Source organism: Amphiprion ocellaris, chromosome 23 (assembly GCF_022539595.1).
Source record: "Amphiprion ocellaris isolate individual 3 ecotype Okinawa chromosome 23, ASM2253959v1, whole genome shotgun sequence".
NCBI lineage: Eukaryota > Metazoa > Chordata > Actinopteri > Pomacentridae > Amphiprion > Amphiprion ocellaris.
In genome coordinates, this window is record NC_072788.1 from 3,380,637 (window position 1) to 3,395,523 (window position 14,887).

The following is a 14,887-nucleotide window of genomic DNA, read 5'->3' on the forward strand; positions in this document are numbered from 1 at the left end:
AAGACTGCAATGGAAAATAAATAACAAAAAGTGAAACAGAAGTTTGCATTTATGTTTTAACCTCAATAAACTAGAACCAATGCATCTTAACCCTCCTGTTGTCTTCATTTACAGGCACCAAAAAATGTTGTTTCCCTGTCTGAAAAAAATCCAAAAATTCAGCAAAAAAATTCCCAAAATTTCTGAAAATTTGCAAAACCTTCAGGAAGAAAATTCCAATAATTTCTTAAAAGTTTCCCTTAAAAGTTTTATTAAAAAAAAAAAAATCCCCCAAATTTGGAAAGAAAATTCTTGTAAATATTTTCAAAAAATGAGTAAAAATCTTCAAAAAAAATCCTAAAAATATCTAAAGTGAGTCCATATATATCAGTAAAAGTTATAATATTTTCTTTAATAATATTCACAAAAAAATCTAACAAAATCCAGCAAATTTCACTGGATTTTAGTAGATTTTTTTGTGAATGTTATTAAGAAGCATTTTTAACATTTCTTTTTTTCCACCCAAAAATGTTCAAAGATTTCCCAAAAATGTTGAAAATGTGGACATCAGGAGTTTCACTGTGAATTTTTTTTTCTCCACATTTTCAAACTTTAAAACAGGTCAGTTTTGACCCACAGGACAACAGGAGGGTTAAGGTCCACATACGTCTGGTTGGGAAACACCACTGAAGGAATTTTCTGTGCTTAAAGATACTGATTCACTTGGCGACGATGATGATTCATTTTCTGTTTATTGTGTACCTGCGGCTCAACTAGCTAGATAACAATGTGTAATTTTCTGAGAGGAACAAAACAAGTGTAAGAAACAACCTCTGCCTTTGTCGCCACGATGACTGGCAAAGATCCAACAAATAAGCACTACTATGAAAGGAAGCTTTTGCTTTTAAAATCACCATTAACATTGACACTTGAACCTTCATGTATACCACACACTGAGCACTCGAGCAAAATGGGCTTGTGAAAACACTTGGCCAGCTGAGAGTCCTCTGGAGACGACTGTTTTAGAAAATTGCTGCGGGAAAGCGTGCTGAGGCTTTAGCCTCGAAGTTTATTTACGATTCTGTCGGTTCTGTAAAGTGTCAAGGGTCCTCGGGAGCCCTCTGCTGCAAAGGGTCCTGAGCAGAGCTTTAATGGAGCCCTCAATGTAACGACAGAGAGGCAGAGAAAACAGAGGATGACATTGTCTCTGTCTGAAGAACTCACCTCCTTCTCTAATTGCCTCAAGTCCTATTGATTACCTGAGGCCCCCTTCACACCTTTTCCATGTGATCCCTTCACACAGTGTGTAATCCTCACACAGAGCTTAGAGACCTGCTTGTCTGCTGTTTTCTGATGTGATTAGCAGTATTGATCAAAGGTGTGTGTGTGTGTGTGTGTGTGTGTGTGTGTGTGTGTGTGTGTGTGTGTGTGTTTGGGAGTCGGGGCACCTTAGAAAATTTGCACACACCCACAATTTGGAAGCTGAAAATAAAGAAGCGAAGACATGGCGGCATAATGATGTTGAGTTAGAGCCATCAAGACGTCTGATCCACTGCCTTCCACAGTCTCTGGTGTCAACTGCACATACAATACACACCTACACACTGATTCCAAGCAAGCAATCCTGAACCTGAGCTTCCATCACTCCCCTCCTGCAAAGCCTGGAGCTGTGCTTAAGCAGCAGCTTGATCCCCAGCACATATTACCAGACATCCTGCTGTCACAACACACTCTCTCACTGCCACTCACTCTCTTTCCCCCTCATCTCTGTTTCTGGCCCTAAGGGAAATAAAGATGACTCCATTCCCATGCAATTAAATGCTCTCACGCTGTCTGGCCGACAGCTATTCAGTGCATGTGTGTGTGAGTATGATGAAGATGAGATGGCAGATCCCGTGCAGATAGTTGGAGTGGGGATTGAAGCAGAAAGTGAGAGAAGTGACTACATCTAATCTCCCTCCATCTCTTCATCGATTGGAAGAAACCCTGGACCCGGCGATAACGCCCGCCAATTAGACAGGCCGCCTCAGCTGGCAGTTCCCGTCATATCTCCAGCTTAAGTCACCTACTGTACCTTTTGGCTGCGGCTTATCTGCTGCCTGCTTTTTTTTTTTATAATTCACTGGGGTTCTGAAGCTGCCTGTGGATTGAATAATTGGAATGTCGGTTGGAGACGTGCATGTGGTCGAAGGGCGTTGCGTGGGGAATACCAAGAGAGTACAAAAATACCAGAAAATTGAGAAAATCAAGGAAGTGGCAATGTGTAGCTGCACCAGTATATATCCAAATTAACCCTCCTGTCGTCCTCATTTACGGGCACCAAAAAATATTGTTTCCTTGTCTGAAAGAAATCCAAAAATTCAGCAAAAAAACTCCCCAAATCTTCTGAAAACTTGCAAAATCTTCAGGAAGAAAATTCCAATAATTCCTTAAAAGTTTCCCTTAAAAGTTTTATTTTAAAAAAACATCCCCCAAATTTGGCAAGAAAATTCTTGTAAATATTTTCAAAAAATGAGTAAAAATCTTCCAATAAATCCTAAAAACATCTAAAGTGATTGCATATATATCAGTAAAACTTTTAATATTCTCTAAAGAATATTCACATAAAAATCAACCAAAATCCAGCGAATTTCGCTGGATTTTGGTTGATTTTTTTGTGAATATTCTTAAGAAACATTTTTAACATTTCTTTTTTTCCACCAAAAAATGTTCAAATATTTCCCCAAAATGTTGAAAATGTGGACATCAGAAGTTTCATTGTGAAAACAAATTTTTTTCCCACATTTTCAAACTTTAAAACGGGTCAATTCTGACCCGCAGGACGACACAAGGGTTAAGAAGAAGAAGTGATGTTAAATGTTTGCATAAACATTAGTTGCTTTCATGGGATGATGTGGACTCTATACATGATTATAGCATCTTTTGAAGTACATGTGAAGGTTTCTGTTGTGAATTTTGTATGAGATGATTCCAATGAAAATCCATGCATTCTGTGTGTTGCTTTGGGCTCATTCACTCTCAGTGTCCCTGGGTTGGAGCCACAGGGTGTAGGTGGAAATCCTGCATGGATTCTTGTCACGGCTTCTTTTTCTGCACAGAATTCCTTGTTATTCATTCATCCTGGATGATTCAAATTCACCTCGGATGCCAAAGTTTGGCGTTAAACATGTCATACATAGAGCAATCAGAGTGTGGAGGTCTGGGTGGTGGACTGGTGTGAGGCGTGTACAGCTTTAATAGAGCCATAATCACAGTCTAGCCCTGATCTGAAGCGTTTAAAGAGGCACAAACCATTTTTAGACATGAAGCTTAGTTTACTCCTCATGAGGAACACTGTACAGCCTGTGAAAACAGCCTGTGTATAATGTCTTCTGAGGCTCTGGAGGAGCTTTCTTAATTCTGAGAAAATAACTCTAATGATGTCATCGGGGATTCAGCTCGAGACTGCAAACTTATCACAGAAATCCTGCCATGCAAACCAGGGACACAGAGTTTTGTAAGATGTGAGAGTTTATCAGAAAGAGGGAGTTTAATAAAAGATTCTTTCCGTTTGTGCTGTGGGAATTGAAGGATTGAGATGCTGGGGGAGTGACTCATACATGTAGCTTCTCTGCTGCTTCAATTTTTTACCATTTGTTAAATCGGTCTGGGACAAGTAACCCAACTTTGTGGAAGTGCGATGCTAAATTGGTGGAGTTCCCTTACCTTAACTATGACCCTACTGTGCACTCAGACTTGGTAGAAATGAATAAATCTCACTTTCTCACCATCGAAGCTCTACCTGCTCACAAGGTCGCATTCATTATACAACCAGTTGGCTGAACAAAATCATCCATTTTCAAATCCTGTATATACAGACTTTAAACAGTCACTTAATTGTCAGTTCATCCAAATAACAAGAAAACATATTTTCTTTCTTGCTGCAGACAGATTTATGGTCCAATATTGTGCATTTGGGTGATCTGATGCTTTAAATTGCTTAAAAAAAAAAAAAAAAAAAAAGTTAAATTGAGTGTTTATGAAATATCGCAGCGACTTCTGGATGCGCCTTCACGCTATGATGCTGTCCCATTTGAAATGTGGGATCCTCAGTCTTCATTTTAAGTGGATCATATTTTGAAATCACAGCGATGTCTAGTAATTGAGCCTGTCTGTGCAGAGATTCATTTAGAACTCAGACTTTCAACAACACACTGGAGCAAAGCTTTTAAGTTTCAGCTGAAAAAGGCTGTTCAAAGGAAGCAAATCTGGGGAAAAAAATCAATGCATCCGCTTACCTTTTTCTTATTGGTCGGGCAGATGTAGAAACTTGTCACCACGATGGTCGTCCCCGGCATCAGGTTGAGTTTGGTGTAAGTCGTGCCGTAGTCAGTCGACCTGAAAGCAAAAGCAAGTGGCATTTAGTTGGGAAACTTTTTACTTTTTGTGGTAATTTTTCTGTCATTAGTTGTAAAATATCAATCGTGAAAGTTGTTGTGATAGTCATTTGAACTGGAAAAGCACTCAGAGAGTGCAGTACTCCTCCAAGGCTGTCCATTCCCCCATACGGCATTGCCAGAAATGCAGCTTTTTTCTTTTGTTTTTTTTTTTTTTTTTAGGAATGCAGCATTTGTTTATTAGTTATTGATGATCAGAAATCACGGCAACATAGAAAGTGTCCATTTAATATAGATGTACCCACAAACAAAATGACCTTGAGGCTTAGCAGAGGTGTGTGTTATGCATGTGTACATTATGTACGGATACTGAATCGCATCACCTAAATATGTAGCGGGCGGCGGGAATTGATAGGACTCGGAAACATCCCCACAATTTAATCAATTGTTCCTTGTATCATTTCTGATGGAGATCTCCTGATAAGTCTGCTCTGGTGGATTTGTAGTAGGATCACAATCATGTGATCGTCCACTGATGTAGTGTTCACTTGTCATAGTTACAGTGACGCTGTGCCGCTATCTCGCAATGATACAGAAATCTTTAACAAATCCGTGGATCCAGACTATAAGCTGCATCACTGCCAAAATCTAATCACTTGGTCCTTGTACATTTCTGACCTTCCCTGAAAATGTCATCCAAATCCGTTTTTGAGTCATGTTGTGCACAGACAAACCAACACCGATCATCACTTAACTCCGCTGCATTCCTCTAAACAATGCTGCTGCATACACAGTACATTGATAGTTTATTAGATCTGATAACTTTTCTTGGCTCTGTTTCAAAAACTCTGTTTATCCTACATATTTAAACTGCAGTTTCATGAAAAACCTTTGTGTTGACAGAAGTAGATTAAATCTGCCAAAAAAAAAAAAAGAGCGACCTGCTTATTCTCCCAAAGTGCCCTGAAGGCATTATATAAGCTCTCCGTTCACCACATTACTGCTGTGTGGCCCAGAGTAAGAGCCTGGTGGTAAATCAGGACCAGCTGGACAACCTGTCATTGCCACCGCCATGCAGAAACAGCCTCGGGCTAGCCATGAAGTACTGACCAATCCTCAAATCTGGCAGCTTTAAGAGCAGGTATGGAGTGCTGTGTGCGTTGGAGACTGATAGCGAGCTGCTGGATTGTTTCTCCAGTCCGGCTCAGGCACACCCACGGAGCAGAGTGAAGGCGATTGCTTGTGACAGCTTTTTGAAAAACAGTGCAGGTTTCAGCTCGGCGAGACTGAAGTGAGGTGACCGCTTATGGATAATTAATGTTCCTGGCAGGAATATACGAAGGACGGATTATTCCAGGGAACATCGTCCTCAACCAAATAATGCAAGCGAGGAAGATTAAGGTAGCAAATGCTCCCTGATTGTGATGGATTAAGATGCAGAATTTAACCGAGGAGTAAATAGGCTAAATAAAGAATGCAACTGTATTACTGTATTTGCATTTTAGCTCCCCGGTGTGCATTTTTTGACTGCTATCTGGGGTTAATTTCAGAAGCAATCCGAGGCATTTAGCTGAGGGTTGAGGGTTCAACAGGAGGGAGCCGGGAAGGAGAGGTCTTGATGAAAGAGAATGATGAGATAGCACGTCAGCCTGGTTAAGGATGAGAGGATTTACTCTTTTGCACAGTGGGACATCAGCCACTGACAGTCACTCACACACACACACACACACACACACACACACACACACACACACACACACACACACACAGTGAGACACATACACACCCGAAGCCCTGCCAAGCCATTCGACAATCAGCTCTCCCAGAGTGCTCCGATACAGCTGGAGAAAATGGAGTGGCATAGCAGGGGTGAGCTATTTCTCCACGGTGAGCTGGCAAGTGTTTTCATCTTCCTCGCCGGCCTGTGTGCAGCGTTTAGCCCGGGATCACTTGTAGGACACGGACGGATCTCGCTCTGACGGCCGTGTTAGCAGCCAGAGCTCGGCGCTTATCTCAAAAACTCACTCCTCCCGGCGTGCAGAGGTCCACACAGAGGCCGGATCTTCAGAGCAGAAGTGCAAAAAACCCCGCAGAGCAGTCCGATCCGGCGCTAATGAGTCAGGAGGATGACAAACAGCTTGTGAAGCAGCTCAGCTCAGGAGACAATGTGAACCGACTGCAATACTTTAACCCTCCTGTTGTCTTCATTTACGGGCACCAAAAAATATTGTTTCCTTGTCTGAAAAAAATACAAAAATTCAGCAAAAAAATTCCCCAAATTTCTGAAAAATTGTAAAACCTTCAGGAAGAAAATTCCAATAATTCCTTGAAAATTTCCCTTAAATTTTTTATTTAAAACAAAAAAAATTCCCCCAAATTTGGCAAGAAAATTCTTGTAAATATTTCTAAAAATGAGTAAAAATTTTCCAAAAAAAAATCCTAAAAATATCTAAAGTGATTACATATATATCAGTAAAACTTCTAATGTTTTCTTTAAAAACATTCACATAAAAATCAACCAAAATCCAGCGAAATTCACTGGATTTTGGTTGATTTTTTGTGAATGTTCTTCGGAAACCTTTTTAACATTTCTTTTTTTCCACCAAAAAATGTTCAAAAATTTCCCAGAAATGTTGAAAATGTGGACATCAGAAGTTTCAATGTGAAAATATATTTTTTTCCACATTTTCAAACTTTAAAACAGGTCAAGTTTTACTGATATATATGTAATCACTTTACATATTTTTAGGATTTTTTTGGAAGATTTTTACTCATTTTTTGAAAAATATTTACAAGAATTTCCTTGCCAAATTTTTTTTTTTTAAATAAAACTTTTAAGGGGAAACTTTTAAGAAATTATTGGAATTTTCTTCCTAAAGGTTTTGCAAATTTTCAGAAATTCGGGGAATTTTTTTGCTGAATTTTTGGATTTTTTTCAGACAAGGAAACACTATTTTTTGGTGCCCATAAATGAGGACAACAGGAGGGTTAAGGATGATTGTGAGGTAGAGATCAGCTGTTGCCTGGGCACATCTGTGATCACGCTACTCGAATCCATATTTAGCAGCTTTCAAAACACTATCACTACTACTACTACTACTCGCTCGGATGTTTAAAAGTGGTGGTTCTGTGTTTCCGCCGTTGATCGTTGGTCACCGTAGCCCCGCCCACAGCCAGTGACGTACTTGGTTCTTAACTCTGGCCCAGCAAAGAGTTGGAGCCTGAAAAGTACCAGTTTTTGGAGCCTGGAGCCTGTGCGAAAAGGGGTCTAAAAGGCCGAATGATGCTTTTGTGAGTTTTAGAGGGCGAGACAAATCATTTCTGCTTTCTGTTACTCTTGATTATTTCCCAACGAGCTCATAATAAGTTTGTATATTGATTTTCTACTTTCCAGGCAGACGCTGGATTCAGTTTATGCCTGTAAAATTATAAAAATTGACTCACGGAGACTCAGAATTCGCTTTGTATCCAACTGCTTGTGTGAAATTCCCACATATGAGGTGTGGCAGCAGCCTTTTTATCAAATTTAACTTCTTTATTCTATCATGTCCTCTGGGTGAGACACTCAAAGTGTTCATGAAAATGTCTTTTCATATCCGAGTCTTCTGCTTGTGTGCAAAATATCAGACATCGGCTTATGGGTTCTTGTGGCAAACATGTTAGTAAAAACCTGCCACCAAGCAGACACAGCACATTAGTATTCATTTGGAGTGATGCTTCTATTGTTGGCTTTGTTTCGGTCTCCAAAATGTTCTATTATGAACAAGGCTGCCAAGACCAAAATTTGTGGGCTATAAAACCGAACAATGAGCCAAAAAAAAATACGCTAAAAGGCTCCTGGGAGCTGAAAGCAAACAGAAAGTCGGTGGCTATAAGTGACCCCTTACTCACATTCAACTCCCCGATTGTTAATAATAACAATATAAATCAGGAAATAATTTCACCTTCATGCACAGCACAATAGGAGAAGAAGGCATCCACTCCTTCACTGTACAAGGCATTACTTACAATAAACCAGTGGTAATGTCTTTTTAACAGAGCCATCCAAAGCCCTCTCCCTATTACATATTCATAGTCCTTCATTAGCTGGAGTGTAATGAGAGGCCGCGGCTGGTGGGCCTTCTGCCCAGAAACACAGCTCAACATCTGGACCTCGACTGTCCCTTGTGCTCTATCTTTCTGTCCACATCACCAGGAGTCAGTTACAATGGAGGCTGCTTCTTTACGTCCATGTGGTGTTGAAGACTGAACGTGTTTTTAGGGGCAAATTATGGAAACAGCTAAAAATGGTTCCAACAAAAAAATACACTGCTGCTCAAAAGGTTGGGGTCACTTTGAAATGTCTCCTTTTTTTTAAAAATGAAGATGACATTAATCAGAAATCTATTCTAGACATTGTTAATGTGGTAAATGACTATTCTAGCTGGAAACAGCTGATTTTTAATGGAATATCTCCATAGAGGTACAGAGGAACATTTCCAGCAACCATCACTCCTGTGTTCTAAAGCTACATTGTGTTAGCTAATGGTGTTGAAAGGCTCATTGATGATTAGAAAACCCTTGTGCAGTTATGTTAGCACATGAATAAAAGTGTGAGTTTTCATGGAAAACATGAAATTGTCTGGATGACCCTAAACTTTTGAACGGTAGTGTATATATAAAGACAGGATGACTCCAGCTCTGCCTATGGATCAACAAGTCCTCCAGTCTGCATTACAACATATACACCATTGGTTCCTGTTAAGTTACAAGAGCCATATTTATTTTATTCAACAGATATGATATTTTCGCTTATGTTTGGTTTGACTGGAACTGGAAACACACTTGATATCCTGTACAAATAATAAGGAAACAGAATGCATGATTACATTATTGTGTAAATGGTTATAGAAGTAAATGATAAACTAAGCAATTATATGGGCACTGTTTGGATTCAAAAACGGGGCCTTTGTTGATGTGGTTACAATGATGAATACACAATTAAACTTCTGGAACAGTCATAATGGGAATTGAGCTGCAATGTTTTGTTGACCCATCCACCCACCTCCACCTCCTGCCTTCCTCTGTTCCCTCTGCCATTATTACGATGCTATCTAGCAGCCAAAGTAATTATTGCACAATTAAACAGAACTGTGTCTTATAATAAGCAACGACCTCAAGCTTACCGACATTGTTGTTTGAGATTTTATGCACATTTCCTTGGATTTCTTGGAATCTTACGTCACTTACAGTCATCGCTAATTTCAGCAGATGGTCTCAAAAAACCTTACGAAGAAGCCACATCTTTTCCTCAAAGGATTTTCTGGCTTGTCATTTGAAAAGCATAGAAGAGGGGATTGAAAATTGAACGCAAAAGGGAGCAGTCAGAGGGCAATGGAAAGATGTTGCATCGCTAATAAGGCTAATATGGAGGTTGTGCAGGGGTTACTGCAGAAAGTCAGCAGCCCCGGCACCTCATACACCGAGAATAATGATGTTGAGTTAATAGGAGAGCTCATTTTGTACTGTCTGCCATCAGGACCTTTGGATTAATAGACTGGTAGGGAGCTATTGTAGATTAATGAGGAGTAATTACTTTAAAACAGAGTAGGGAGCAGATGTGAGGGGATATGGAGGAGCACAGGGAGAAGGAAAGGGGAGAGAAGTGGGACGGGAAAGTGACTAAAACTTAATCTGTGGTACTCAATGTAGTCCGCAATGCTGGCAAAATTACACATTAGCAGAAAAGTAGGACACAACCGCTGATACTAGCCTTCATTTTTGGGAAAAAATGAACTACATCATTCAGTTCTTGGGAAGAACTTCCAGAATTTAACCTTAAAAACATCATAATCATGACATGGTTTCAGAAACCTTCAATTCTGACACACAAAGGCTTAAACAAGTCAGTAGAAGTCAATCAGGTGAAATAATAACAGTGGAAGGACATAAGCCATTCTAGTACTGCGGTAGAAAAGAAGAGTGGAATAACAAGAGACGGAAAAAAAGGGAAGGTAGAGGAAGCCGGACATGAAAGTGAGAATGGATGTGACAGAGACAGACACTGCGGGTGAAATTGTATTTTCCTTGATGCGCTTGAGAAAACAGAGAAATGTGGAAGCACTTTAGGGCGGCGACAGGTGCTGATTCCGATTTAATGTCCTAATATGTCAAGGCTGCTCCCAGCGCTTGATGTCTCAAGGAAGAAAAATCGAGTGTCAAGCCAACGCGTGATGAGACGGAATACCAAAGTACTGAGAGAGGAGGGAAGGAGAATGGATATGAGGGGGGAGATTATCAGAGAAATCCACCTGAAGAACTCAAACATACAAGCTGGAGAAGTTTTATGATTTGGCAGATGGAAATATCTTCTTCGAGGCGTGTCTCTCCTCAGTGTCCGTGTATGTCGACATAGATCTGCTGTCTGGCTAATAAACTGCCTAAAAATGAAGCTAATATTAGAGCTGAACAGCAGGTTGGCAAGTTAAAAACAAGCCCGCGGACATGTGAAGTAGCTGGATACGTCCTGACATCTCTGGTCCAGCTCTGATTTCTGCAGGAAGCCAGAAGCTGAGACAGAGAGATGCTGCCAGTCTGGATCAGGGCTGAGCTGAGCAGAGCAGCCAGACTCTTGAGTTTGACAAGGCTCATCGCTGACTGGCTGACATACAGATTTCCCAGTGAGACCAACTAACAAGTCGGGGGCAGTCTGGAAGGAGGTCACTGCTTGAAGGGAGGATCTTTTATCTTATGTTGGAGCTTTCGATCATCTATGCAAAGCGAAGCGCGGCCCCAATACCAAAGGGTTGAGGAAAGTCTGCAGTGCATTACAACAATCTCCTGACAAGAGTGATGAAGCGTGGGGTGAGTTTGCCTCCTTGCCAAGGTATCGCTCACCGGGGCCATTAGAGGCATCCCAGAAGAATTTGTGCCAAAACTGTGTCCAGAGCAGGTTAAAGCTTGGGTCAGGAGCAATCATAACTATCTAAGCTTTCCCATCTTTCTTTTTGAAAGAGCGGGGAATTAGCAGGAAGATGGGAGCCGGTGATTTATCGCGGTGAAGGTAATTGCCATGACTAGTGTTAAAAAATACTGCCGGGAGGGAGTCGCCATTAGCGTTAGAGCTGATTTACAGTGGTTAAAAGTACACCGTCATAAATACAACCGGGCAGATGGAGCTTTCAACAATCTTGCTTGGATGTATAAAATATCATTTCGAGAGGATCGACCTATGACGCTCTAAAAACAGAGGAGGTGCTTCACACATGGACGGGTCAGCAGTGCTTTCTGGCTCACATCTTCCTTTAAAAATGACCATTCTGCTTGACTGCAGCTGTTTTTTTTACAGACTGGGCCACACCACAGTGTCATCTATCTGTTTATTTTCCCTTCTTTTTACAGCAGAGTACTGGTTATGGATGATAAAGCTTAGGGAGTCTCAGGTGTACCCTGGACAAAGGCTTTATGGCCATCTGCTGTGGCCTGATTGTGTCAAAGCCCAGGTTTATTGACTGCAGAATAATATAGCACGTCTTTCAGAAATCTACCGCAGGCTGCCAATAGAGAAGTTGAGGGGGAGCTGTAAGGCAACTTTGAAAAACTTAGTTTGGATGAAAAATACCCGGAGAATGTTTATATTAGTGCTCAAAAAAAATCATTCTTCCAAGGCATCCGTGGCTCTGTGGTGATGTAGCTGCAACAGTTGCAAAGTCAGACCAACAGATTTTGACACTTTGTCCGTTCGTGTGAATGCATCCGGAAAATGGAAGCTATGCGGAGCGAAGTGTGAACCTGTGTTGACTGGGAAAGCAAAAAAGACAACCGGCCTCGGGATGACAGTTAGCAGAGGTGTCAACCACACTGGTCACAAATGACGAAATGGCAAACGAGTCGCAGAAACGGTTGACTGCCTCAGATCAGAGCAAAGAGAAGAAACTGTTAGCACAGAGACTGGGAATAGACAAAGTTCTGTGGATTATCCATTGATTTGAGTGCAAGGATTGACCCAACATAGAGGTAATTTCAGACGCCAGTATCCAAAAATCATGCAGCTAACTGTTCTCCAACACTTTTCCAGGACATGGTGGTAGCAGTAATCCCTCTAGATCAGGGGTGTCAAACATGCGGCCCGTGGGCCAAAACTGGCCTTCCAGAGGGTCTAATCTGGGCCGCAGGGTGACTTTGTAAAGTGTAAAAATTACAGAGAAGATATTGACTGCAGATTGTAAATTTGTAAAACACCTTAACAAATTGTAGATCATGACAAGTTGTTTGATCGTAAAGTAAAATACTATATTGCTTATTGTTCTTTTGCCATTTGTCTCACATTGTCATTGTGTGACTAATTTTTGTAATATTGTGTGTTTGTTTTGGGTTTTTTTGTTGTTTTGTGTCTTTTTTTCTCTCGCTTGTGTCATTTGTCCATTTTTTTGTTGCTTTGTATCTCTTTTTTTAATATTTTGTCTTCTTTTTGTTGTTTTTTTGTCAGATTTTTGTCATTTGTCTCATGTTTTTTGTCATTTTGTTTCTCGCTTTTGCCGTCTTGTGTTTCCTTTTTGTCTCGCTTGTGTTTTTTGTTTTATTTTTGTCATTTTGTGTTTTCCTTTATTCACTGCTTGTGTGTATCGTTTTTGGCATTTGTCAATTTTTTTGTTGCTTTGTAACTTTTTTGTCTCTTTTTTGTTTTTGTTTCATGTTGATAGTTTAATTTTTGGTAATTTTGTGTCTCATTTTTGTCATTTTTTGTCTCATTTTTGTAATATTTTGTCTTGTTTTTGTTGGGGTTTTTTGTCTTTTTCAGTCTGATTTATGTCTTTTTGATCATCAAGTAAAATACTATATTGTTCAGTTCCAGATTCCCGTGACTAAATGTTGTGTTCCTTTGTAGACACTCTGTGATCTGGAAGTTGTAATGTGTAAATGATAAACTGAGGTATAATATTGTTGAAATTGAATTTATTTTTCTTAAGAAATTTCAGGCTGTTCATGACGTTCTGTAAAAAGACAAATCTTGAAATGTGAACATTTTCAGAATGGACTTTTTTGCACTAAAACAAAGGAAAAATTTGGAGTTGTTGTAATTTATAGGTTATTATGCTGTGATTTTACTGGTCTGGCCCACTGGAGATCAAGTTGGACTGAATGTGGCCCCTGAACTAAAATGAGTTTGACACCCCGGCTCTAGAAGGTGTTGATAATACCTCTTATCTCATTCAATCGGATCAGATGCAGAAAACCACCTAAAGAGTTTACCTTCGATAAAGTTAAGCACTGATTCCACTGACTGCATAGCTAGATATTGCAAGAAGTAGGAGACAGATTATGTGTCCATTAGCATTCCCCTTCTGTTCCCTGTCCCATCCTTCACTTCCAGAACAACTATCGAGCACATTTTGGATTTCGAGCCCTACCTCTGTACTTGGCACCACTTTATCAAAGTGCCATTTGCAGCGCTAGAGGGCCTCGGACGATAAGGCACTGCATTGTCCTGTGGTGCAAAGTGTAGGAGTACACACTCGTAAAGGTGGAACTGATCACAGTTGACAGTCCTGCGTGAAGAATCCATTCTGTAACTGATTACCCTCCGCTGCAATCGCTCATACAGTATGATGAGAGTAATTTGGCTAATTTGCATCAGAATCGCAGAAGTTTGTAAGGTGTGGGCTACATTTCTGTTCAGCTTAGTCACTGATGCCTGAGCAGGAATTGGCAAATTGCATCTGGAAGTGCCTCCTACACTGCAAGTAGTCGGAGCAGGCAGTTAGCCAGGATACGGTGATTCATGCTTGGTAAGGGCACTTCACAGTGGCAGATAGTCTCCTGAAGTGCACAAAACCACTGGAGCATAGTTATCAGGAGCAGAGTGCTGCTGCCGTTTGAAAAGCTGCTTATGAAAGTGTCTCCAGACAGTCCTTTTTAGCATCTCCTTTTCCTGTTTGTGCAGACAAAATGACAGAATATTGCGTCAAGTATATTACCGGCAGAATGCATTCAGCGGGGTAACTTTCCTCAAAGGTCGTTGTTCTATTTTATCGCTGACCTCTTCCCTCGGTGGTAAGTCACTGGCCTCGTCCTGTCAGCTGTGATGACAGTCTGTTTGGATCCTTTTGACAAGACCGGCTGAATAAAAGATTAATAAAAAGACATGTGGAGGTTGCCGTGGCCTCCAGGTTTCCTCTATGGACGACAGTCAGCCGGTTTCTATCAAAACAGGTTGAGGCAGCAAATCACTGAGAGGCGTTCAGTCACAGCTCTGTCTTTTGAACGTCCTCAGTTTTCTGTCTGTCATACACATCACCCATCTGTTTTACTATCCATCCCAAAAACAATCTTTTATGAATTATTCACTTTCAGGGTGGAAACCTTTCGCCTTTCCTGTTGATCTATTGCCAATTACAGATCAGTGCCTCAGAACACATGTTTAATATGCCTATAGTTAGCCCACACACAACATTCCCTGAAAGAAGGTGTAGGAATGCTTATAAAACCCATAAAAAAAGAGAAATATGTGTGTATATATAAAACACTGTATCACCAGGAGAAATAACCACACT

General features: G+C 40.6%; 1 protein-coding gene across 1 annotated transcript in view; it reads right to left on the reverse strand.

Moving 5' to 3' along the window:
• The window catches only part of sorcs2 (sortilin-related VPS10 domain containing receptor 2), a 355,821-nt gene that overhangs the window by 187,959 nt on the left and 152,975 nt on the right, over nucleotides 1-14,887 (reverse strand). Inside the window, exon 3 of the mRNA XM_055007856.1 lies at nucleotides 4,257-4,356. Coding sequence (XP_054863831.1) covers nucleotides 4,257-4,356 — 100 coding nt within the window. The remainder of the gene's footprint in view (nucleotides 1-4,256; nucleotides 4,357-14,887) is intronic.